Source organism: Zootoca vivipara, chromosome 2 (assembly GCF_965207765.1).
Source record: "Zootoca vivipara chromosome 2, rZooViv2.hap1.1, whole genome shotgun sequence".
Lineage (NCBI taxonomy): Eukaryota > Metazoa > Chordata > Lepidosauria > Squamata > Lacertidae > Zootoca > Zootoca vivipara.
The window spans coordinates 90166137-90191562 of NC_142584.1; the positions used below are offsets into that span (position 1 = coordinate 90166137).

General features: G+C 40.5%; 1 protein-coding gene across 1 annotated transcript in view; it reads right to left on the reverse strand.

Annotated features, from left to right (window-relative positions):
• LOC118080810 (contactin-4) overlaps positions 1 to 25426 on the reverse strand; it is a 514415-nt gene that overhangs the window by 138569 nt on the left and 350420 nt on the right. Inside the window, exon 7 of the mRNA XM_035106605.3 lies at positions 22181 to 22276. Within this exon, the coding sequence (XP_034962496.2) occupies positions 22181 to 22276 (96 nt within the window). The remainder of the gene's footprint in view (positions 1 to 22180; positions 22277 to 25426) is intronic.

Sequence of the window (25426 nt, forward strand, 5' to 3'; positions counted from 1 at the left end):
TTAAACCTAACAAATGTTGCTAAAGATTATGATGACCTATAATATTAATCACATTACCCAGTCCTCATGCCAGACATTTATAGGCTTGCATCAATGAATGCGAGAGAAGTGCACTCTCTACTAATTAATTCTTTTTTAAAATAAAGGCACCACCATTGTATTTTGGACCATTGTAGGGTAGGCACATTGAAATCAGCTCTCTCTCCACTCTCTCCAAGCCTCCTCTATCTTTAAAACTGTTAAAGATTTGACAGCTGTTCAATAATTGCCCTGGCTTATCTCCTACAAACAGGTTCCCTTCCCAGTCAATTGCTAGCTATCATAGTTGCTATAGCAACTGTAAACATTAATGATTACTCCAACATGCTATTGGGAATTTCAGAACATTTTTAACTTAAATTGCCTTAGGGGAGAAAAATCAGCCTCAGCTCCTATCTATGACAGGAGGAGATACTGCAAGACTGAAACCCCACTGTTTCTATATTTATGGCAGCTAAACCCAAACCTGTCTCAGCAGTGTCAGAAGGAAGCAGCCAGATGAGTTTGGTTTGAATCAAGTACATATGAATTCTAGTTTACAGGTAGGTAGCCGTGTTGGTCTGCCATAGTCCAAACGAAATAAAAATAAATAAATTCCTTCCAGTATCTCCTTAAAGACCAACTAAGTTTGTTATGCATGCACACGAAGGCTCATACCAATAACAAACTTAGTTGGTCTCTAAGGGGCTACTTAGAGAATCGTAGGACAGATTATGTGAAGAAGAAAAGAGAGGAAGGGAGTGGTGTTTCTGAGCTGCCATTAAAAGGAAAAGACTGCTGTCATGCTTAAGGACTTTATTTCCAACTATATCCCCTCCACCTCTGAAGAAGTGTGCATGCACACGAAAGCTTATACCCAGAACAAACTTAGTTGGTCTCCAAGGTGCTACTGGACAATTTTTTAATTTATTTTTATTTATTTCGACTGCGTCAGACCAACACAGCTACCTACCTGAACCCTCCACCTCTGTTGGGGTTGCGGCATTAATTCCTTCCCAATTCCCATGAGCACCCATACGTATCACACTTAGTATACACAAATCAGGTGAGGCTGCAAGCCTAAACACACTGCCGTGGAAATAAATGCCATTGAACCCAGTGGGGCTTGCTTCCAATGCCTATGGATTGTAATGTCAGCCACTGGCTTCCTATGAATGAGTCACATTCTATTCTCACATTTGATAGTAATAATGCTCAAACCATGCAAACTGGTTGGAACAAAAAATAATAATCTCAGGAGCTGCAAAGGACATTTGAAACTGATTGGCCATTCTTGGACCACACTTGCTAATAGCATGCTATCAGATCTGGGCAAGTGGGCAAAGGAAGAATCAGCCAATGGCCAAGACTAAAACAGGCCACATCTTTACTGGAGCAATGCTGCATCAACTAAGAACAGTGTGGAGGAAATGGTTTTAATCCAGGGGTTCCCAAATTGTGGCCCATGAACCACCAGTGATCCGGGGGATTCATTCAGTTGGTCTGCTGCCAGGCTGTGGATTTGTGGTTGAAGACGGGAGATCCACCCCATTAAATATTCATATTAATTTTTAATTGTATTTTTATTGCTTCTGTTACTTCTTACATTGCATTTTATTGTCTTACTATCTGGATTTTATAGAGTTACAATTGCTTACAACAGGCAGAAAAAAAACCCAATAAGTGGACTGCTAAGACCCTCAGCAATTTTCAAGTGGGCAGCCCTTGGGGAACAAAGTTCTAATCCTTTCCAAAGAGCTGCTCAGGGAAACGAGCATGGCGAGCCAGCCACAAGGTCTGTGCGGGGTTCCTAAAGTTTGATCCTGAGCTATAGTTCAATTGGTAGCAAGCCGTCCATTTTGTGAGACAAGGTTTGCCCAGAAGCTGCCTAAAACATTGCTTCTTGGACCCTAGTTTCACAGAACCACTTTTGAGACAGGCGCTGAATTTGGTATTTCAAATTTCAGAGACACTCTGTGTGAGGTCAAAATTTGGTGCCCTCTTGCCTTTTGCTTTCAATTTTGCTCAATTCAGTACATCGTAGGTGTGGTGTGACACCCCGAGGTGCCCCCTAGGCTTGGTGTCCAGTGTGGTGGAACAAGTCGTGCTGCCCTAAATCGACCTCTATTTGAGCCCCTTCAGCCTCATGAGCGCCTTGCTTTTTCGTATCTGGCTCCTACTCTCAATATGTTGGTGGCATCCTCTGCTTTCTCAATGGTCCTTCAGACAAATGGTGAACAATTGCACAATGCCAAATTGAACCAAATTGAACCAAGACTTGTAAGCCACATCCACAAGAAGGAATAACTGAGGAAAGGTAAAAAGAACATATCAGTCTGAAATCCAGATTTCAGGGTAATTTGTGGGTTGTTGTTTTTTAAAGGAAATGTTAGCTATAAAATCAACTTCAAATGTTAGTTTTGTTCTCTTTGTCATTAAAAATATGAATTTTTAAATAACATGAATCATAAATATTGCACTCTGGCCTGATACTGACTATCTTCTTTTCTTTATGTTGATATGACAGCATTGCCTAATCATTCCAAATTTATACAGAACTTTCACTACATGCTCAAAGTATATTATGCCATCAATTTTCGGGTCATTCGTCACTTCTGATTTCATTGGGAAGTTCTCCTCTAAACAAAAATACCCCAGGCTGACACCATCCAAGGAGCAGCATTGACAGGTTTCGAAAAACTACTCAACTCAACTGCAAAGCTGAGATAAGGTACCTCAGTGGCAGATCTTATCAGCAGAAAAGAAAAAAGGAGAGGTGACAGCAAAAAGACAGCAAAGAACAAAATGTTGCTGTTAATTACTTGATGGTTACACATATCACAGCGGAACTGGTTCCACCCTTTAAAATGCCCATATTCTATGATATAATTTAAGAATTAGTTACAATAGCAGCATTTTATTTTAATTTTAATATGCATATCATACTGAGATTGGGACATCCACCTGCTTGCTTTTTTGTTTAATAGTCCAAGCTGTTAGCCTACCGTAAAAGCTTTCTTTTATGTTTGCTTCAACAAAGCTAAGAGACCTCGTGTTTGTTTGGAAACATATTTCAATGTGACCCAGCTAATCCTTTAATACCATGCTCTTACTACACTTTGATCAGCCTTTCGCTACACCTAAAAGAGATTAGATCAAACTGGTGTGTGTTTTTTAAAGTAATGTTTGTGAACATCCCTTCTGAAGTGCATTAAGATTATGCAGTTAGCTCTTAAGGACAGAATGTCATCGAAGCTTGGGTGTCCCTTTGAGGTATAACAGAGTATGAATAAACATTTAGTGTTCCTGTCTGTAACCATGCCATTACTATTACATAATATAGTGTTCACTGGAACTGAACACTGTACGCAACAGATTTTTTTTTAAAGCAGCGAGATATAATATCTTCCACAAATCAACAAAGTTCAGTATCAATTGATAATGTGCATTCAAGTCTCAAAATGAAACATTAGCTGAAAAGGAAGAACAGAAATCTAATTAGACAGTAAAGGGAATTAAGAAAAAAGGTGTTGTAAGATGTGAATGGGGCATATACAGGTTTGAACCAAATTCAAATTATGTAATAATCAGAGTTTTACAGTCTATACTCAGACATTACCACTGATTTCAGTGGGTTTTATTTTGTGGTATGTGTGTATAGAGGAATTGCCTTTTGGATGAAGGGGGCTGAAAAGCTGTAACACTAAACACAATCATTACCCGAGAGTAAATCTCACTGAACACAGTGAAGCTTACCTCTCTCTGTGTATATTATTTATACACATATGGAAGGGGGAAAACAATTTTTGTTGTATCTGCCTCCCCTATGCAGTCCTCTGTGCCTGCGAAAACCTGCTCCAGAGAACTGGGGAACCCTATGGAATGGCATGGGAGGCAATGTGAAGGGGAAAAGGCAGAATTCATGAAATTTGCATCCTTCCCCCTTCCATTCATGGAAGCTGCCACTGAATCAAAGAGACACCCGTGAATAAATATTTCCAAAAAATAAACTTCTCATTAAGAAAATGCCTACGGGGCTCTTCAACTTCAAGATTATGGTTATTAAAAATGCAACTACAAATTAAATGATAATTTGGCATTACAAACTTGGAATTATATCACCAAGCTTACTTATTGTCAACTGCTAGATATTGGAAACCCGAAACTAGTGATAATTTTTCAACATAGGCAATCTTAGAATATACATATATACCCCCTTTATTTGAATGGATGGCATTGGGATCAAAATACACTAAAACTTGGGATTTGTCGAACAATTTTGTCAGTTAGAAAGATATGGAACATTCTGCCTAGTAAAAACACATTTGACCAATTTCCCCATGCTGAACTCACTTTGTGGGGAAATACTACAAGCCGGAATTAAGATTGCCGGAAGAAATATCAACAACCTCAGATATGCAGATGACACAACCTTGATGGCAGAAAGTGGAATTAAAGAACCTTTTAATGAGGGTGAAAGAGGAGAGCGCAAAATATGGTCTGAAGCTCAACATCAAATAAACCAAGATCATGGCCACTGGTCCCATCACCTCCTGGCAAACAGAAGGGAAAGAAATGGAGGCAGTGAGAGATTTTACTTTCTTGGGCTCCTTGATCACTGCAGATGGTGACAGCAGTCACGAAATTAAAAGACGTCTGCTTCTTGGGAGAAAACCAATGACAAACCTAGACAGCATCTTAAAAAGCAGAGACATCACCTTGCCTACAAAGGTCCATATAGTTAAAGCTATGGTTTTCCCAGTAGTGATGTATGGAAGTGAGAGCTGGACCATAAAGAAGGCTGATCGCCGAATAATTGATGCTTTTGAATTATGGTGCTGGAGGAGACTCTTGAGAGTCCCATGGACTGCAAGAAGATCAAACCTATCCATTCTGAAGGAAATCAGCCCTGAGTGCTCACTGGAAGGACAGATCCTGAAGCTGAGGCTCCAATACTTTGGCCACCTCATGAGAAGAGAAGACTCCCTGGAAAAGACTCTGATGTTGGGAAAGATTGAGGGCACTAGGAGAAGGGGACGACAGAGGACGAGATGGTTGGACAGTGTTCTCAAAGCTACGAACATGAGTTTGACCAAACTGCGGGAGGCAGTGCAAGACAGGAGTGCCTGAAGTGCTATGGTCCACGGGATCACGAAGAGTCGGACACGACTAAACGACTAAACAACAACAACTACTTTAAAAATCAGGGCGCTGGACGGGTGGGTGGAAATAGTAGCGTGGAAGAACTGGATGGGGGTATATAAAATCTAGACCAATTAATATATAAGAATGATTAATTCTTTACTTAAAAGCAAAATACCATTTATTGGATTTGACCCAATGGTAATACTTGCAGTTACAACATATGTTAACATCTTTCAATTAAGCCATGTGATGTACAAAATCTGAGAAATGAATGCTATAAAGAACTGGCAGTTCCAATTCTACCTATCTAGTGCAGCAATGTTTTAACTTTGGTAGCTAATGTGCCGTTAAATTATAAACTATATTTTATACAACAAAAATATTTAGAATTTATTGGACTCTGCTATATCTACAACTACACACTGCTGGAGATGGAACAAGGAAAAAGTTTCTTGAAAGATGTTTTTGCAGCATCTGACGCATATAAGTTTTTGGAGGGAGAAAGGAGGGACACGAAGTGTTACCGGTAGTTATAAAGCTTCCACTTCAGTTTAATTTTCCTGAAATACCGTCTTTGCAGGTAACTAAGCAGTTGCAAATTTCCAAGAAGAAAAATTTAAACCAGAAATATAGGTTCTGCATGATGCGTGAGCTCATGCCTTACTTAAATTTTTCTTTGCATGCCACAAACTGTCAATCAGGAAAGCAACATAATTAACAGCATATTCCACATACTTTAAATATTCCCAGGGTCTCTGCAGAGTGAGGATAATATTAAAATTCCGTTTCCATGAATGCAGCATGAGTTATGGATGCCAGATGTCTTTCCCCTGACTGTCTGTCATGTGGCAGTCCAACTGGCATCTAAAGGTAAAATAGTAGGCGTTTGCTGGGAAGCTTGCAGTTTTCAAAGATTTAGTCAGTTATTAATGGGGAAAGTCTCTGGGTACTTAATGCACACGTGTCAGTTTCAAACTTTAGTGCAATTCCCTAGGGAAAGCCACAGTGACAGATGTGTTCCAAGACAGAATTGCAAGTGGGCTAAGCAGTCAGATGGAGATCATTAGTCAGTGTGACAAGTTACACCTCTTGGGTGATTAAATGGTAACAACCACCAGTAAAAATATGTAAGTTATATACGTTTTGGTTAGCACTGCATGCATTCATATATATAGATATGTATGTATGTTATATGCAACTTGTAATTGTAAGAAAGAAAATTAGGTAAAATTGCTTAACCATCTCTGCTGCATAAATATGTATAAATAAGGTAGGCAGCTTATTTATACCTATTTATACCAAAGGGGTTGGTGGCTTGAGGAAGCCCAGGCGGCCAAATTATAGTCTCATTGGAGACAATCAAAGCATGCAGCAGTTCTAGAATTAAGACTTTCAGAAGCCCCCAATCACTGCCATGTGGAGAGAATACAGAATTCAGCTGTTACAAAAAAATCAAACTAAAAAACAACATCAATCAATTAAAATTAATACAAAACCAGGTTATTCTATAAACACTATGTGTTGACTGATAACCTCTATGAGACCATATTTGTGGTCTCATGTAGATTATTCTATTTATACTCCAAGTATATCTGGTCCAAACTTGTTTATAAGACACGGACATTATTATTGCTGAAAACTCTGCATTATGGCACAGATATTTGGTAGTGATTTTCAGAGATGGGGACGGCGGGCGAGGAGGCTTGTTTTATAAGCATCAGGTGAGAACGATCATGTTTTCCTGGACTTTCACCTGGCCGGGTTTTCACTGCAGCTGCTCCTGTGTGTGCATAGTTTTGATAGTGGTTTCTTTTTATTTGTTTTATAACTGTTCTCAAGGTCACTGGTGGCAAAGGTGGTGAAGATGGGGCAATTGTCAATGACCCCATCGGCTCAGGAGGAGCACCACTACTGCTGACTGTCAAGGCTGGATGCCTCTCCGGAACTGTTCTGAGCTTCTCCTTTACATCCAATGAGTTACTGAAGGGAGTGCTGCTATTGCAGCTTCTGTGCTAAGGCTTGCTCTCTGCTTCTGGGACTGGGTGCATAGGCACACTCAGGCTGCAAAGGCAATCCTGCATGTGCCTCATGAGGAAGCGAGGAGAAAGCAGTGGTATTACAGGAACATCACCATGGGCTTGAATCGATCACACAAAACAGAAGCATGCTCACTGAAGCTAAGGGGTGAAGCTGGAGGTGGAGAAGGAAGCTTGAGTGCAGCTGGGCACACACAAGGTGGCATCTTGTTCTCACGGTGGCCAACCAGATAACTACTGAACACCCGCCAAGCAGGATTTGAGCACAACAGCACTCTCCCCAGTTACGTTTCCCAGCAACAGAAATTCAAAGGGATACCACTAATACTGGAGGTAGTGCAGAGTTACCATGGTAAGAAGCCATGGATACCTCATCCTCCAAGAATCTAACTAAAGCCCTTTTAAAGCCACCCAATATGGCGGCCATCACTCGCAGGAGCAAGTTCCGTAGTTTAACTATGTTGCGTGAATAAGTACTTTCTTTCATCTCTCCTGAATCCCCCAACATGAAAAACTTCTTTGAATGCTCATGAGTTCTAGATGGGAAAGCCATTGTCAAATATTTGTGGGGCTGCCACATGGAAGATGGAACAAGTTTGTTTCCTGCTGCTCCAGTGAGTCCAAACCAATGGGGACTCATATTACAAGAAAGGAGATTCTGACCAAACATTAGGAAGAACTTAAGGGCTGTTTGACAGTGGAATGAACTACCGTACTTCAGAAGGTGGTGGATTTAAAACAGATGATGTATGCCCACCTGTCGGGGATTCTTTAGCTTTGATTTCTGAATTGCAGAGAATTAGATACTAAATCAAGAGGCACAAGTCACAATACTGCTGTACAATCAAAGCAAAGTGAAACAAACTACTGATTGGTCACTAAAAGAAGGCCAATAGGTAAGGATCCTGAATGGGTAATAAAGAAAATAAAGCATGCATCTCTTCAAATTATCATCTTAAACTAATATGCTAAACAAAAAACAAAAACAGAAATATGTTAAACCACTAAAATATATATGTTTAAATGTGATGGAGACACCCTGCAGGCATTCTGATGGCTTCCTTGGGAGAATATCTAGTTAGAAATAAATACAGATTCTTTTCTATCTTATTAGCAGCTGCAAAATTGCTTATGGCACAATGCTGAAGAGGAAAAAAAGACAACGGACCATCAGTTGATATAAAAATAAATCAAGGCTCTGGAATAATGTAGTACTGTCAAAACTGACATATCTTATTAAATTTAGAGAAAGTAGAATAAATTAATAAATAAATTGAAAAAACTGAGTCTGGATAAGGTTATTACTTTTTGGGTGGGAAATATCAAAATATCATGTATTTGGTTACATACTGCATAAAAATAGGGAGAAAACATAATGAGACCACCCTGACTAAATCTTTTATGTTTGCAGCTTCAGACTATGAACCTTTTCAAACTTTACATAATAGAGAAATCTCAGCCTTTTGTCACCCACATTAGTATAAGGACTATCACTTACTCCAGAATAGACTATGTTTATTTGAACATGGCACTTTCCACCCTGACCATCTCCATGTTTCTGTCTAGTTGGTTGTTTTGTAATGCTTATATATAGAAAGGAACCTCGGATTATATAGACCCACTGAGTCATCACTAATAAAGGCTAGTGATAAACAGTCTTCCTAACAAATTAATGACTGGTCAGGTATAATAACAATACTGAACCTTCTATTAGAAATTTCATGGAGCATTGGGGGAGGGGGGAGTCTAAACCATAAAACAAGCAAGCAAAAGCAATAGCAACATTTCTCCCTTTACCTTTAATTGCATTGCTATACCTGGTAAGAACAATTTTCGGGGGGGGGGGGGTTATGGAAGATAAATGGTTATCTTGCTCATTTTATCCTTATGAGTAATGTTCAACATTGCATTCTCAATAATTTAATTTTGGCTGTGGCATCTCATAAAATATGAGTGAACAGGCCACAAACTTTATAAAAAAACATCATAGCCCTAACCCTTCTGAATTTAAACATACGGTTTTAAATTCATAACTGTAGATTCCCCTACCTGCTCTGTAGACAACAGATGTCTTAAAAATTGTGATGGCAACATTAATAAACAGGTCCTTACTCTGACATTTCTGACTGGATGTCATAATTAATTCTTTAATAGTAATGTTGTTTCCTTCCAGAACAACGGCTTCGACCCTGAAAACCATGAACAAAAGGAAATTCACAGAAAGGAATTTTCCATACTCCTCTTCATCCCTACAGATACCTGTGCTCCCCATAAAGCTCATCCAGAGGGCCAGGGGGGCACTCCTGGGGGACACACTAGGATAGGGCTAGTGAGGGAAAGAAAAACGTGCAAAATCAGGGTGGGCCACCTTCTTTGAAGGGAGTACACAGTTCTTAGGATCCAAGCCACGAGAAGCTAGCGGTATCTAATTTTGCAAGTCACATTGATAATGCTAAGCTTTATTGTCTTGATCAGGCATCCCCAAACTGCGGCCCTCCATATGTTTTGGCCTACAACTCCCATGATCCCTAGCTAACAGGACCAGTGGTCGGGGAAGATGGGAATTGTAGTCCAAAACATCTGGAGGACCGAAGTTTGGGGATGCCTGGTCTTGATAAAGTTAAGACAGGCATAGGCAAACTCCGGCCCTCCAGATGTTTTGAGACTACAATTCCCATCATCCCTTACCACTGGTCCTGTTAGATAGGGGTGATGGGAATTGAAGTCCCAAACATCTGGAGGGCCGGAGTTTGCCTATCGCTGGATTAAGAGATGCATTATTACAAAATGCTTCTGAATGTCAAAGGAATTTAAACTCCTCCTCCTTACATCACTGCCTTATTCACAATATGACCCTCAAATATTGACAATCTAGCAACTTCTGCACAATGGAAAGAAAGCAATTCCAAGAATATTACTGAGAATGAACAGAAAAACTGCAATCACATTCTGATAAGTTCCACGTAGGCTGCATTCACAAATGGGGTTTACTGTGTAACAAACTACTTTGTTAGTTTAATTGATTATAAAGTTTCCCTTTTCATTTTTTTAAACATTACTTTACTGTAAACCGCGCACTCCTGTTTCATCACAACTTGACGATTATACCGTCAAGTTGCAGTAAATGTCATTCAAACATGTCATTCTTCCATGTCATTGCTATCCCTCTACATTCCAGCACTCTTCTAGACTCCTAAACGCTCTGTATCAGATATGAATATATTCCTATTGCCAAAAGTAGAAAATCAGATAGTTACTTCATATTTAGCTTTCTTGAAGCTAGACTTCAACGCTAGCTATACATTTCCCCATGATGTCCTTTGGAATGGGCCACCAGGTACCATTTAGGTTTGTGCTGTTTACCTATTTTATCTCTTACTCAATAAAGCAGAGAGCTGAAACACTTCCACTGTTACACATTTCACACATCTCGGTGAGTAATTGCCCCAGTGTCATGGCTGAAAGAACGCCCTTTCAAAGCACTGCTTAAAACTCAAAACTTTGAACTGTGCTAACTGAAGCTGTTTCAGTGATTTCTCCCAGTTTATCCATGCACAGAGGAAATATGTTGTTCATACTTTAAACCCTCGTGAAGTAACATTGACATTCACTTGACAATACATTTTCTTGAAAGTAAAGAAAAACAACAGGTTTACCACACCTACCAGCAGGGCTGGCTCTAGGGGTAGGCTGGGTGGCGTGGGGCGCCAGGGCATCGGGTCGGCAGGGGGGCGCTGCACGACGAAGCCGCGCTGCGCCCGCCCACCAGCCGCGGGAAGAAACGGGGCGGGGCAGGGGCACCGGAGCGATCTGCGCACCACGGTGCCAGGGCGCCCGACCCGCTTAAGACGGCCCTGCCTATCAGCCAATCACCCATTCCCACCACCCTTCTGAGTAATACCCCTCCCCACCCTCTCACTATATATAAGGGTCTGGTGACTTCTGTTTCAGTGTATCTGAAGAAGTGTGCATGCACACGAAAGCTCATACCTATGACAAACTTAGTTGGTCTCTAAGGTGCTACTGGAAGGAATTTTTGATTTTGTTTTGACTATGAATATCTGTCAATTAAATTGGAACTAGGATTAACTGAGTAGCATTTGTTTTTTTTTTAAAAAAGGTGGGATTCAAACTTAGCACCACTGCTCACACTGCTACCGGTAACCAAATCTGCCTACAACCTCAGCTGCCATACACCCCACCCCTAAACACCAAGACCTTGCCAGCCTCTCCATTAGACCGGGGTGGGGAATCTTTTTGACTTGCACCCAGAAGGCCAACTAAAATAGGCAGGTGGGGCAATGTCCTCCGCTGTCAAGAGTTGCAAAGGAGTGTCAACTCCACCTACCCCCAATGCCCTTGGCCAACCCCTCCACTGCCTCCCAGCCTTGCCAATCCTCCCCTCCCCTTAGACCTCACCAAACTTCTCCATTCAATGGCCCCTGGTCACTGGACCTTCTCTCTCAAGGAGAAGAGAAGCAAAGGCGGGATGGTGGCATAGGTGAGTTGCAGAGAAACACTGATGACAGGCCAGAGCAGCTCCTCAGCAACTGTCCTGATGAAATGGCTTTCCTGCTGAGGTAGGGGAGAGTTCCTGAGGAGCTGCCCTGCCCTGTTGCAACTGTTCTTCCTTTTTTCTGTCTGCTTCACCTGCTGCTACAGTGGCCTGGCAGCTGTCAGAAGGCTAAGGTTATGCTGCAGTTTCACAGCACCATCTGTCAGCAGTGAAGCGAACTGCTGCATGACAACAGCCTGAGGTAAATATAGAATAGGACAGGCACGTCCAACAGGTAGATCGTGATCTACCGGTAAATCACTGGATGTCTGTGGTAGATCACTGGTAGGTCACTGGCTCCCCTCAAAGAAGCTCAACAACTTTGACTTTGACTCCCCTAAAAAAGCTCAACAACTTTGACCTGAACCCCTAAAAAATGGGCTTTCCTCCCTAAAAAAAAGCTCAACAACCTGAACCCCCCAAAATGGGGTAGATCACTGCCTCTTTTTAACTCTGTGAGTAGATTGCAGTCTCTGGGGAGTTGGCCACCCCTGGAATAGGAGAAAAGAGCTTCTGTTCACAGAAGGACGTCTAATCCATTACAGTCATACCTCGGTTTAAGTACGCTTCGGTTTGCGTACTTTCAGTTTAATTACTCCGTAGACCTGTCTGGAACGGATTAATCCACTTTCCATTACTTTCAATGGGAAAGTTCGCTTCAGGTTAAGTACGCTTCAGGTTAAGTACAGACGTCCGGAACCAATTACACTCATACTTCGGATTAAGTACGCTTCAGGTTGAGTACTCCGCAGACCCGTCTGGAACAGATAAATCCACTTTCCATTACTTTCAATGGGAAAGTTCGCTTCAGGTTTAGTACGCTTCAGGTTAAGTACAGACGTCCGGAACCAATTACACTCATACTTCGGATTAAGTACGCTTCAGTTTAAGTACTCCATGGACCGCCTGGAACGGATTAATCCACTTTCCATTACTTTCAATGGGAAAGTTCACTTCAGGTTAAGTACGCTTTAGGTTAAGTACAGACGTCTGGAACCAATTACACTCATACTTCGGATTAAGTACGCTTCAGGTTGAGTACTCCGCAGACCCGTCTGGAACAGATAAATCCACTTTCCATTACTTTCAATGGGAAAGTTCGCTTCAGGTTTAGTACGCTTCAGTTTAAGTACTCCATGGACCGCCTGGAATGGATTAATCCACTTTCCATTACTTTCAATGGGAAAGTTCACTTCAGGTTAAGTACGCTTCAGGTTAAGTACAAACTTCCGGAACCAATTGTGTACTTAAACCGAGGTACCACTGTATTTTTAATAGTGCCAAAAAAAATTATGTCAGCTGAGATCTTAGCAGAGGCATTCCCCCTGTGTCTTTGAAGATATGCCTGTTGCAACACATGCCTGATTATCTTCTAGAAAAAAACCATCCTTTTAAAGGCCTATTGTTTTATGTGCAAATTTACCCTGAGCAAATCTATTAATTAATTGACTAAAACTCATATACCGTATTGCCCTGAATATAAGCCTCACTCCCCCCCCCAACTTCTGACTATGAAAAGCTAAAGTTAAATTCACGACCTTACAAAAATTGGCTTTTACGATATCGCTGCTGAAACAGACATATGGTAAAACAGAACGGGTGTGAGTGCCTGCGGAATTTGAAGGGATCAGTTTATATTCAAAAATTGTCTTTTTTTTACTCCCCCCCCTTGAATTTTAAAGGTGTGTCTTATATGGGGCCAATGCGATAATTATTTGACTAAGGTTTATTTAACTAGGTGACAATGTTAGCAATGAGAGAAGAGAAATTTGAGCTATTGATAACTAAACGTATAAGCAATTTAAGTGCAAGGCATAAATCTACAATCTAATACTGAATTGCATACACCTAAATTCCATTTGTTGCAATATGTGTACACAAAACTGTATTCAGGCACCATAAATATTGCAGCATGGAGTCAAAACTCATTATTTTGGGGGGTGGGAGTGGGGAGGAAGAAAAACATATTTAATTTGGTTTCATGTTTTCTTATATTTCAACAGCTTGCATAGTTAATGTTAAGTCCGTTTCAACATTTCCTAAGCTCACACAACATTTCATAATTTCAATATGTTGCATCATCATGCTGCTCAGCACTATGTAACACCCATGATGAATTCACTGACCTGACAAAACATTTATTCCCTAATGAAAATGCAGCACAATATATGGATGGGACTTTCCTATTACCTTAAAGGAGAAAAGCTGAATAATAATTTTGAAGTGCTTTGGAACTAAACAACAACAAAGCAACCTCACTGTGCATTAAAATCCCACCTGTATTAACTGCATCGATTGTATTTCTTAAAAGTGTGCATGCACACGAAAGCTCAAACCAATGACAAACTTAGTTGGTCTCTAAGGTGCTACTGGAAGGAATTTTTTTATTTTGTTTCGACTACGGCAGACCAACACGGCTACCTACCTGGAATTAAAGGGGTATGATACTGCTTTGAATTTATAGTTTATTGAAGCACTGCTCTCCAGCCATGCCACCCAAAAACGTACCCTCTGAACACATTCAGTGCTGGATAGAACAAAATATCAAGGCTAGAGCGACCCATCCCCATTCACTTTCTTTCCCCCTATCCCATTACCCTGGTCACTCTGCTGTTATTGGAGCCACTGTTACTTGTAACACATTCTTTCAAAAGAAGAGGATTGTAAAGCTCATTTATAAAAAAAATCTGGGGTTGCAAAGAGTTGCCACCAAAGATCTTTTAGTAAAAGTGATCACCAGCTGGTATAAACTGGCATTGACCCATCTGTTAACTTGCAGAGCTTGTCAAGTAGCAGATCAATCCTAATACAATTAATAATATTATAATTGCATTTGTACTGTTGAGAGAGTGGAATGATTACCAGCTAATTACTCATACAATAAGATGGGTAGCAAAAGGATCTCCTTCAGGAAAGATGGGTACTTATCTCACAGTCCTCATGTCATGCCGGCCTGGAGTGGGAGCAGAGGCACTGTTCTGCTGTTACTAAGCTATCACTTGGAATACATTTACACTTAATATTTCCTCCTGCAACACTTAAACAAGAGCAACAACAAGAGTCCAGCCACCAAGCTCAATTTACACTGTGCAGCTTTTAGCTTCAAAAATAGAAAGACATTTTCCTACCGCAAGAAAACCACAAGAACTAGAAATTGCTGTCTTCCTTTCTCTCGTGCTGGATTTATCCTACCACTTTCTTCCTAATGTGAATAACATTTCAATTACACACAATGACACCCCTATGAATATAGAGGGGTGTACCAGGTTGGGCTTAGAATATTTCTGAACTAGTTCTCTTCATTTTGTCAGATCAACTCCCTGAGAATTAATTACCAAAAATCTAAAAATATGATTTTTTTCTAAAAGGTGTCAAATTGAGTCTAGACAATCATCCCAATGACCTGATAAAATCTTTCAAATACCTAGGGATACTTTACCAGCCAAATTTAAACTGGACAACACAGAGACATCAAATGATTATTCAAGCAAAATGCACTACATCAGCAATTCTCCATTTTTTCTTCCTCAAAGGCAACCAGATGGTCCTTGCTGCAATAAATATATTTAATGTCAATGTCCTTCCTCAGCTATTGTACAGTATTTCAATTTGGATGCAAGCATTCAGTAGAAAAGCTGAACAAATCCAAGTGACCTTTCTTCATAAGTTCCTTGGTGCGCCTAAATGCATAAGTTATTTAACCTTATGTGCTGGAACTAGTCAACATCTGATGGAAATCAAAGCATGGCTCTCTAAAATCAAGGCCTGGCTGAAAGTCCACTTTAGAACAACATCTTATTAACCTCTATGCTTGAAGACCGCATCTCATCTAGATGGTATAGAGCAATACAAGACAAAATCTGTAGTTTGGGCATTGCTCTCGAGAGCCTTGAAGCATGTGATAAAAATCACATATTCCAATTAATCAAGCAGCGGCTCTACGACCACGAAAGACAGTGCTTGTTACCTTACACTCCGAGACCTTGTTCTCCAGAGGCCTTAGGTGTTACAACACCTACGGAACCTGTGGCAAATACCTAAAGGATTTACTACTCCCTTCCCATCGAAGAGCCTTTATGCTCGTGAGATTAAATGCTTTCCCTTCTGCAGTGACTAAAGGCAGATTCGCACACACTCCATATCAAGCCCATTTGTGTGCCTACAACCAAGAAGTACCAGATTCAATTGACCACATTCTCTTAGATTGCCCTTTACAAAGCAGACCTCGCCAACTGATGCTGAGTAAAATGTTGGCTCTCCGGCCCACAACTCCGAGAAGAAATCAAATGAGGTTTCTCCTGGCAGATCGGGACAAAGATGCCACTGCTCTAGTAGCTTTCTTTTTAGCCACAATTTTACATGAAAGGATTTCCAGTGAACCATCCCTTCGGGAAATAGACTGGGAGTAGCAGAATATCTAACACATGACCACAGTGTGATCCTATAACCCTTGGCAGCTTCACCCTTGTCCTTTTAATTATCCCAGTGATTTGAAACATTTTATATTGTGATGCCAATAAAGATATGATTTGATTTGATATAGACGGGTGTAAGTCTGCTACAAAATAAAAACAAACATATAGGAGAATCTTGGGGCACCTTAAAGAATAAAATACATTGCAGAATAGCCTTTGGTGCACACTTATCCCACAATTAATCTGACTTTTTGACAATAATTTCTGCTGCTTTTCTTATGAACCAAGGTTATCTGGGGGATCAAGGAGGCTGAATCTGATACTGCAGCTTTTGCTTTTCTTTAAAATAAAATAAGTGGGAGTACTGTCAATGATATTAACAGCAGTATATCATTTACGCAACACTTTTCCTGACTATTTGCTATGTTTTAAGTGCAGCCTCTCAGTAATCCTTACTATCACCCTGTAGGGGGTGCTAATATTATTATTATCACCACCACATTGCAAATACCATGAGTGGCTCAAGGACCATGGCTTGTCGAGGGCTATTTGCTTAACCACAAAGCTACACTAGATACAAAACCTGTGATCCTGTGCAAGGCTATGTGGTGGAGATAAATATTGTCTACCCCATGACTTGCCAAATGTTCAACTTGTTGAGAGAGTTGCCTTTGTTTTTAGGGGAGTGGGATCAGTTTATATTGTAATAATTTAGCTGCTGATTTTGATCATGTGCTCATGAGAGCCTTGAACTGAAATATTTCAATGCGTACTTTTTGTCATTTACACACACAAACCCACCTCCCCAAATAATGCATAAGCTTACCCTGTGTTTCAGGGACAGGGTATGGGAATAGGATTTAGTACCATCTGCTGTGGTCTGCAGCAGGGATTTCCGCAGAAGGAGCAGCCTCTTTTGGAGCTACTGACAGTGGCGTTTTGTAAGCAAGGTGCATGGCAGGGCAGAGCCCCCAAGGATTCCTGGCATCTTCACCTACCCTATTTGCTAGAAAGGGTCCTTCTACTGTGCCAGGCTAGCATTGGTGCCCCCTTCCTTCCACTCTAACAGGAAGCAGACTACATACTTTCAGATGTAGCAGTGGCTCACCACTCTGACTGATCCCAAGACACAGTTAGGGACAGAGTCTGCCCATGATGAAATAGTAAAGAATGACAAAAGTAAAAGTATTATTGTGCAAATGCACTACAAATGCACAATGTGTTATTGGTTGAAACCTGACAGTTGAATTCAGACTCCACATAGGCATTAGCAAGTTAAATACTGTAGTTTATCTACAAAGTTAAAGATAGCTGCCCACTGCTGGTCTTAGCATAAGCAAGGTTTCTCCTAGGCCAAGTGTACTGGGGATGCAGTATGCTTTAGGGAACAGTGTACAGATAATTCACAGCAGAATAGGCCACACACACTACTACAACAAAAAACTTATCTGCTCTTCATCTGGATTCCCTAGAAATTTCCTGGAACTCATGAAAGAGGCTCATATAAAAATATATAAACGCTTGCTCAGTTGTTCTAGAAATGCTTACTTGCTGATAGCTTAATAACAGGAGTCTATCTCTGAGGACATTTATTTTAGAAACCACATTTCCCTATTCAGATGTGTTTATGTGAACAGAAAGCAAACTATCGGCGAATCTTTAACATCAACAGCGTAATTACACTGGAATAATCCAGCAGGGGAAGTAAAATACAAAACCAAGCAATTTTCGCCTAAAACTGAAAACCTGAAATGTTAGATGTGTGACTATTCTGATCACTTGGCAAATATTAGTGAATAAATATATTCAAAGGTGTGAGTTAGAAGTAAATGCCGGGAAATAGTAGAATAATTTGAAAAGCGAAAGATTAGTGTACAAAGAGAGTCATGAGATAGGGAGAAATATGTTTTAGGAGGAGGAAATTTTGATATATGTTGTTTCCTATGTTGTAGCTTAGGTACCTCAGAACAGGAACAATCATATTTCCCCTATATTCTCTAATCACTATTACAGATGGGGGCAGGATTCACTTAATGAGCTTCATCATGCCTCACTAAATGAGCGGAAGCCCTTTGCAAGAGGGTTTCCCCTCTATCCCCCTCCTGTACCCCCTGAAAGTTGTTTTGGCCGGGGGGGGGGGGTCAGGAGAACCCCCAGAACAGCATGTCAGGGGGAGAAGACTGGCAAGATGAAATGCTTGTACAGATGGTTCATTCATCACAGCATGACATTGAATTCCACTGGAAGCTTTTCATTTAACATAATCCTAGCCTAAGGATTTCTTTCCCGGTGAAATTTGGTAGTCTCTGCTGCAATATTAAACTTAAAGTTGAACATTTATCTTCTAGGGGGTCAGGTCGTTTGTCCACACAATCCAGTATTTTCAATTCTGACCTTGAGTGGTTCCCAAGGCTTCTGAGATGGGTGTTTTGTAGCCCTCCTAATAAAGATAATTTAATTATAGGAGAGTGCTGCTGCACTCACATTTCACTTACAGGCTTCTGTAGGTAACTTGTTGACCATTGTGGGAACATAATACTGTACAGTGGTACCTCGGTTTAAGAACAGCCCTGTTTACGAACTATTTGGTATACGAACTCTGCAAAACCGGAAGTAGTGTTCTGGTTAGTGAACTTTACCTCGGTCTACAAATGGAAGCCGAATGGTGGAAGGGCAAATTCCTATTTGAATTCATCTTATCATTACATAAATAACACCTTTTGAAGACTTACTTGATATTCATCTTCCTCCTGATCCCAAAGTTTACTGCAGAACTTTCTGCAAGATTTCACAGCCATTTTGTGTTTTCCAAATCACTGTGGTTTAAGAAGCTTCTGTTATACCTGGGGAGGTATGCAAAGCAGGGGCCTGACTGCACAGGCATGCCAGAGTTCCCCATAGTCCTTGGCTTTGCTTCTCCCCCTAAATCTCTTCTTCCCTTCTGGAGTTACAAATCTTTTTCCTATTCCAGAGTTCACAAACTCCCAATTGGTTTGTGATTTTTCACCACCCCTTCTCCAAATCTGAAACGTAACAATAGCTCTACTCTCCTAAACCTCTCTTCTTGCTTCCTCAACAAGAACTTCCACCCTGCATCTCACCTGAAGCCTGAAACAGCACCAGTTGGCTGTATCGTTTTACCCTACAACTCCTTCATTTCTCTTTCTTGGAAACTCTTATTATTTATTTTTAAATTTGAATAACAAATATAATTTCTAGAAAGGTCTCCCATGAATATGTTATGTGGGTGTGCCTCTCTTTATGGCTCATAGCTACCGGTACCTGCCATGTAAAAGGTAAAGGTAAAGGGACCCCTGACCATTAGGTCCAGTCATGACCGACTCTGGGGTTGTGCGCTCATCTCGCATTATTGGCCGAGGGAGCCGGCGTATAGCTTCCAGGTCATGTGGCCAGCATGACAAAGCCGTTCTGGCAAACCAGAACAGCACATGGAAACGGCGTTTACCTTCCCGCTGTAGTGGTTCCTATTTATCTACTTGCATTTTGACGTGCTTTCAAACTGCTAGGTTGGCAGGAGCTGGGACCAAGCAACGGGAGCTCACCCCGTCACAGGGATTCGAACCGCCGACCTTCTGATCAGCAAGCCCTAGGCTCAGTGGTTTAACCACAGCGCCACCTGGGTACCACATTGCAAAAGCCTCCACATGGAGCAACTTCAAGGAGCCCCTGTGTGCTTGCTGTTTCATCAAGTTAGTTTAGCAGTGTTTTCCATTAGACATTTTTGCAATGTTGATATAGATCTTTTGAACCCTGCTTTAACATAATGACACAATTTCACATCATCTTTTAGAAGCAACAATGGAAACCAATGTTTCATTATGCTCTTAACTATAATTGTTTTTGTAGAAAATCCTCTTTGAAACATGATCATTTTGTTTGTCTATTCATATTGCCATCTGCCACTCAGCAAACATTGACTTTTTTGACTGTTGCTAATGCAACTTCCTTGTTAACTTCATTTTCTCAGCAGCAGCATCAATGAAATTGGCTCCAATTACGGAACAGATTTTGATAAACATCCCACATCCCCAGAAGACAATGAACCATTTTACACTGTGTGAAGTGATTGGTTCATTTGAGTGAGAGACCTGGATATTGTTTTATTTAAGTAGTTCTATTTAGGATGTCAAAGGCATTAATGTTAGGCATGTGTCTAATTCTTTTGTCCCATCAATCATAAAATACCCTATTATGAACTAAAGAAAAAGGGAACCTTCATACATAAGTAGAGTCATGTAGACACAGTACATAAAATACAATGTATTATGAAAGAGCTAAAAACAGCTATGGGGGCAGGAAAGTTAAGTTTTTTTATTCTTTTATTCTACAAAAGCTGAGGCTGCTCAAAAGACTCTTGGACTGGGATGTTATTGGGTTGTTGTTGTTGCTGCTGTTGGTTTTGCGTACCTTTATTTTAAATCTATGTGGAATTTATGTGGAAATTGTTCCATTTGGTTGGGTATTTTTAAATGCTTTATTTATTGTTTCTGACTGCTTTTGTTATGTTATAGTTATGTATTTTTTCCATTGTTTGAACTGTGGAAAGATGTCATACAGATAAAATTATGTATGTATGTATGTATGTATGTATGTATGTGTATGCAGTTTAACAACATCTGGAGGACCACAGGTCTTAAATACTCTGTTTGGAAAAGAGATAAAAGGTGCAGTCATCTGCTCCTTTCCACGGAGGACTGACTCTATTGTGTGATTAGCTGGTTCAGAACAACTATTCGCACACTTAGATGTAGGCATTGAAAAATATTTGCTTCTGGTTTTCATTTTCATAAGGAAGCAATTGTTGTAACTATTATTAAACAAAACAGATATGAGAAATATTTCATTACCACCCAATAAAGCAAAAATATATATGCATCAATGCTAATTATTATTATTTTATTATTTATATCCCACCCATCTGTCTGGGTTTCCCCAGCCACTCTGGGCAGCTTACGGCATATCTAAAAACAAAATAAAAACATCAAGCGTTAAAAACCTGCCGATACAGGGCTGCCTTCAGATGTATTCTAAAAGTTGTGTAATTCTTTATCTCCTTGACATCTGAAGGGAGGGCGTTCCACGGAGAGGGCACCACTACTGACAAGGCCTTCTGCCTGGTTCCTTGTAACTTTGCTTCTTGCAGTGATGGAACAAGCAGAAGACTCTCAGAGGACTTCAGTGTCCAGGCTGGACGATGGGGATGGAGATGCTCCTTCAGGTATAATGGGCTGAGGCCATTTAGGGGTTTGAAGGTCAGCACCAACACTTTGAATTGTGCTCAGAAATGTCCTGGCAGCCACTCCCAGTCACCAGTCAAGTAAGAGGTGATATGATAAAGATTTATAAAAATTTGCAAGGCATGTAGAGCGTGGATAGCGAGAATATTATCTCCCTCACTCATAACACTAGAAATCATGGGCATCCAGTGAAGCTGACTATTTGAAGGTTCAGGACAGCTAAAAGAAAGTACTTCTTCATGCAGTGCATAGCTAAACTAATGGAACTCACTGCTGCAGGAGACAATCATGGCCACCAAGTTGTATGGCTTTAAAAGAAGATAAGAAAAGTTCATGGGAAACAGGGCTATCAATGGCTACTATCCATTACGGCTATTCTGTGCCGTATTCAGAAGTATGCTTCTGAATACCAGTTTCTTCAAACTGCAGAAGGAGTCCTCTTCCGCTCAGGTCCTACTTGCACATTTCCCATATGCATCTGGTTGGCCAGTGTAGGAACAGGATGCTGGACTAGAAGAGCCAATCGTTTGATCCTGCAGGCTCTTATTATGTTCTTATTATAAAGGTGGCAGATTTGCCATGATTCATTGTTAGCATGTGGATCTAGTTAAGGGATCACTGACAGCACATATTTATTCCTTTTTAAATCCCATTCATCACAGTGGGGCTTACATGCAGTTTACTGGCATGCAGAACCGCTGCACTCATTTGCAAGACAAGGGCGTTTATACTGATGACATTTATGCTACTCACCGCCAGAATGTGGAGGTGGTCCACACAGCAGAACCATCCCTTGTCCTTGTCGTACTGACACTGTACTTCTTGTCCTGGTTTTGAAATTTTCAAGATCTATTGGGAATAGGTAAATAAACACAAAATGTTATGACACACGTTATGGCACTCACTACCCAAATGAGAAGGGATAAGATATTGAACCTTTAGATTCACTAGAAGAATTTAAAGTGGTGGAATGCAGGAGAACAGCTGATGGTCAAGAAGGCCTACCCCCCAATAATTTTATTGCCTCAAGGGAGTGAGTAGTGTTCAGGGTGCAACTGGTTACCTCCATATTTTGCACACTCAGGATACATCTGTGTGAAGCATTTTTCTTGGGGGCAGGGCCTTTTCTTGCAGGGGCCTTATAAGCTATCTAATCCACCTGCCTTTTTGCTCAGTGCAGGAAATCCAGAGTTAGAGCATCTCCAAGAGATGTCTTAAAGACTTTCAGAAGGAGACTACCAACCATCTACATAACTGGTTTCATTGTTGAACCATCAAACCACTAGGAAGTTTCTCCTAATGCTTAACTGAAATCTATTCTCCTGCAGCTTGGTTCCATTTTCTCCTGTCCTGTCTTCAGAAGGTAACAAAACACCATGCATTAGCCCTTCAGGTACAGTATTTGAAAAATGCTCTCTAGTTCCCCTCTCATTTTTCTCTTCTCATGAGGATGATAATTAACATTTATTAAAAAGTTACAATACAGCTTTGTCCACTGCCATATTATAGAATTAACACTCCAATCCTCAATTCCACATCACTGTCATGTTGGCTCATTGAATACCCTCTATAGAAGCTCAACTACTGATCCAGTTTTCTCTTCTCTAAACCTAATCCAGTTTATCTACTTTGTTCTTAAAAGTGTGTTACCCAACACAGTAGGCAGTGCTTCAGATGAATTCTGACTAATATTAAATAAAGTGGGGTTTTTAATTGTCAAGTGGTGTGTGCACATGACAGATTTAGTAGTAAGTAGTACATTTCTGAGTCAATTCAATGTGAGTCACGGGCAGGCCTTATAGTGGGGATTTGCCCCTTCTTTCCCAAGTGTCCCTCTTCATCCCACCTGAATTTAAAAAAGCATATTGAATGGAGCACAATGAGCTCTTAGAGAATGCACGAAAAGAACAAAGGATGAAAATATTCACTGCACACATATGCTTGTGTAAACACACATAAGATGTTCACTTAACCATAGGTAGCAACTTTAGTTACACTGAGATTCTTGAACTCGAAAGTCTGTGCTCCATTTCTCAGAAACCCAGTTCACGCGCTATCTGAATCAGTTCACTCTGAGTTTAACTGCTTTCATGAATTGCCTATCCTACGACGGGTGATGGGTAGCTGATGGGTGATTTTGTGTGTACTGCAAAAATGGAAGAGTCCGCTCATGGACACTAAATACAACATTACAGTAATCATGTGATCAAATGCACAAAAGAGGTGGCCAAGATTAACTTTCTCATCACAATAGTGTCCCAAGTCACTGGAATGACAAGAATTGAAAGATGGGGAGGACTCATGTTGGTGCCTCATTGTAAGTTAGACATGGGTATATTGAGGTTCATGAGCTATGGCAACTAAAAGCCCCTTTTGTTTTGCATTTATCATCCCAACATTAAGTTGTGATAACAACCATATGAAGGAAAACTGCAAAATGGCAAATTCTGTCCCAACACTAAGCACTCTGAAACCTCCTTCTTCTCTGCCTTGTGTATTACACTTAAGCTTATTAATTGCCAAGGTTACTATTGGTGACCCAGCCAATGGCACCAGTTATTGATCAGCAACTTCAGCTGCCAAGGGAATTCAAGGCAAATGCTCCAGCAGCACTGAATCAACTCAGGGGCTTTTTTTTATCTTACATAGTTGTTTTGTTTTTATATTCCCAGGTTTTTATTTTTATTTATTTTGGGGGAGGGGGCTTTTATAGCACCTGAGTCTTCATTTGCTGATCTCAAAATTGTTGTTCAGCACAGCATAAAACTAAGAAAATACACAGGAGATAAATGTATTGAACAGCTGGAAAGTAATTATATTGCTATAAAGGTGATAAATTAAACTTTGATTTTTATCCCACTTTGATTCCCCCCCCCATTCCTGTTAAGAGCACAGTTGCACCGGCAGTACTGCTTAGGTGTGCTTCCCACAACCCTGAATGTATTTCCCCCCTCCAATTAGGACAAGCTCTTCTTTAGAAATCTGGGTGAAATTATACTGGCAGTAGAATTCTTAACATAAGTTATGGCTACAACCCTATACCCTTTTCTTTGGAGTAAGAGCCATACAACTCCATTGCAGTTACTTCTGAGTAGACATGTATACAGTTCTGCCCTTAAAGTTTGAAGCTGAAACAAGGAATTGGGGAAGGGAGAGAGCTTTTGGGGGGAAGCAAAATCTCAAAAAAAGGAAGAAGTTTTAAAATTAATTTTTAGGAAAATAGCCAAATAATCAACTCTTCCAATAGGGGCTGCCATTCGCCCAGGTTTTTCCAGACATTTTAGCCACTTTTCGAAAATTCCACCTGGACGCCATTTTCAACAGATGAATCTTGGCTATGTCTGGGAAATTCCGGACACATGGCAGCCCTACGGTAGTATCTTTGAATAAAGAAATTTTACAAAGTTGTCAGAGCAGGACGAACACAGGATGAGACAGAGAGAGACTAACTATATGAAGAAATGATCTACTATCTCAGAAAAGCTCTAAGAACTTGGGACACAAACACCCGAAATAAAATAACTGTAATTACTGGGGGGAAACAACATGAAATATTTCATGAAATTCCAGAATTAGCTAAAGGGACCTGTCTTATTAAAGGTGAGTGCTAGCAGTCTGGATATTTTCAAAAAAGTTGACAGATCAATGGGGACTAGTTCTATAACTGACTATTAGCCATGGCTGCTGTACTGGGGGGGGGGGAATCCATATTTATAGTACACCTGTGATTATAAAATACTTTTGAAAATTTGAGCTTCCCAGATGAAAGTGCTAGGTCTAGGACTTGGTGGATCTTCATTTTGATACAGGATGTGGGCCACTCTTTACTTCCACCCCACCCTCCAATCATTTAAAAAGTGACAATAAAATGGCCCTATTCCTGTAACATGTGATATTTGAAGAAACTGAGGGTTAAAAATATCCAGATCTTATCTTAGGCACAAGAGCTCAAAAGACTACATCAAGAGGCCATCAGCACATCTTAATAAATGTATGTGT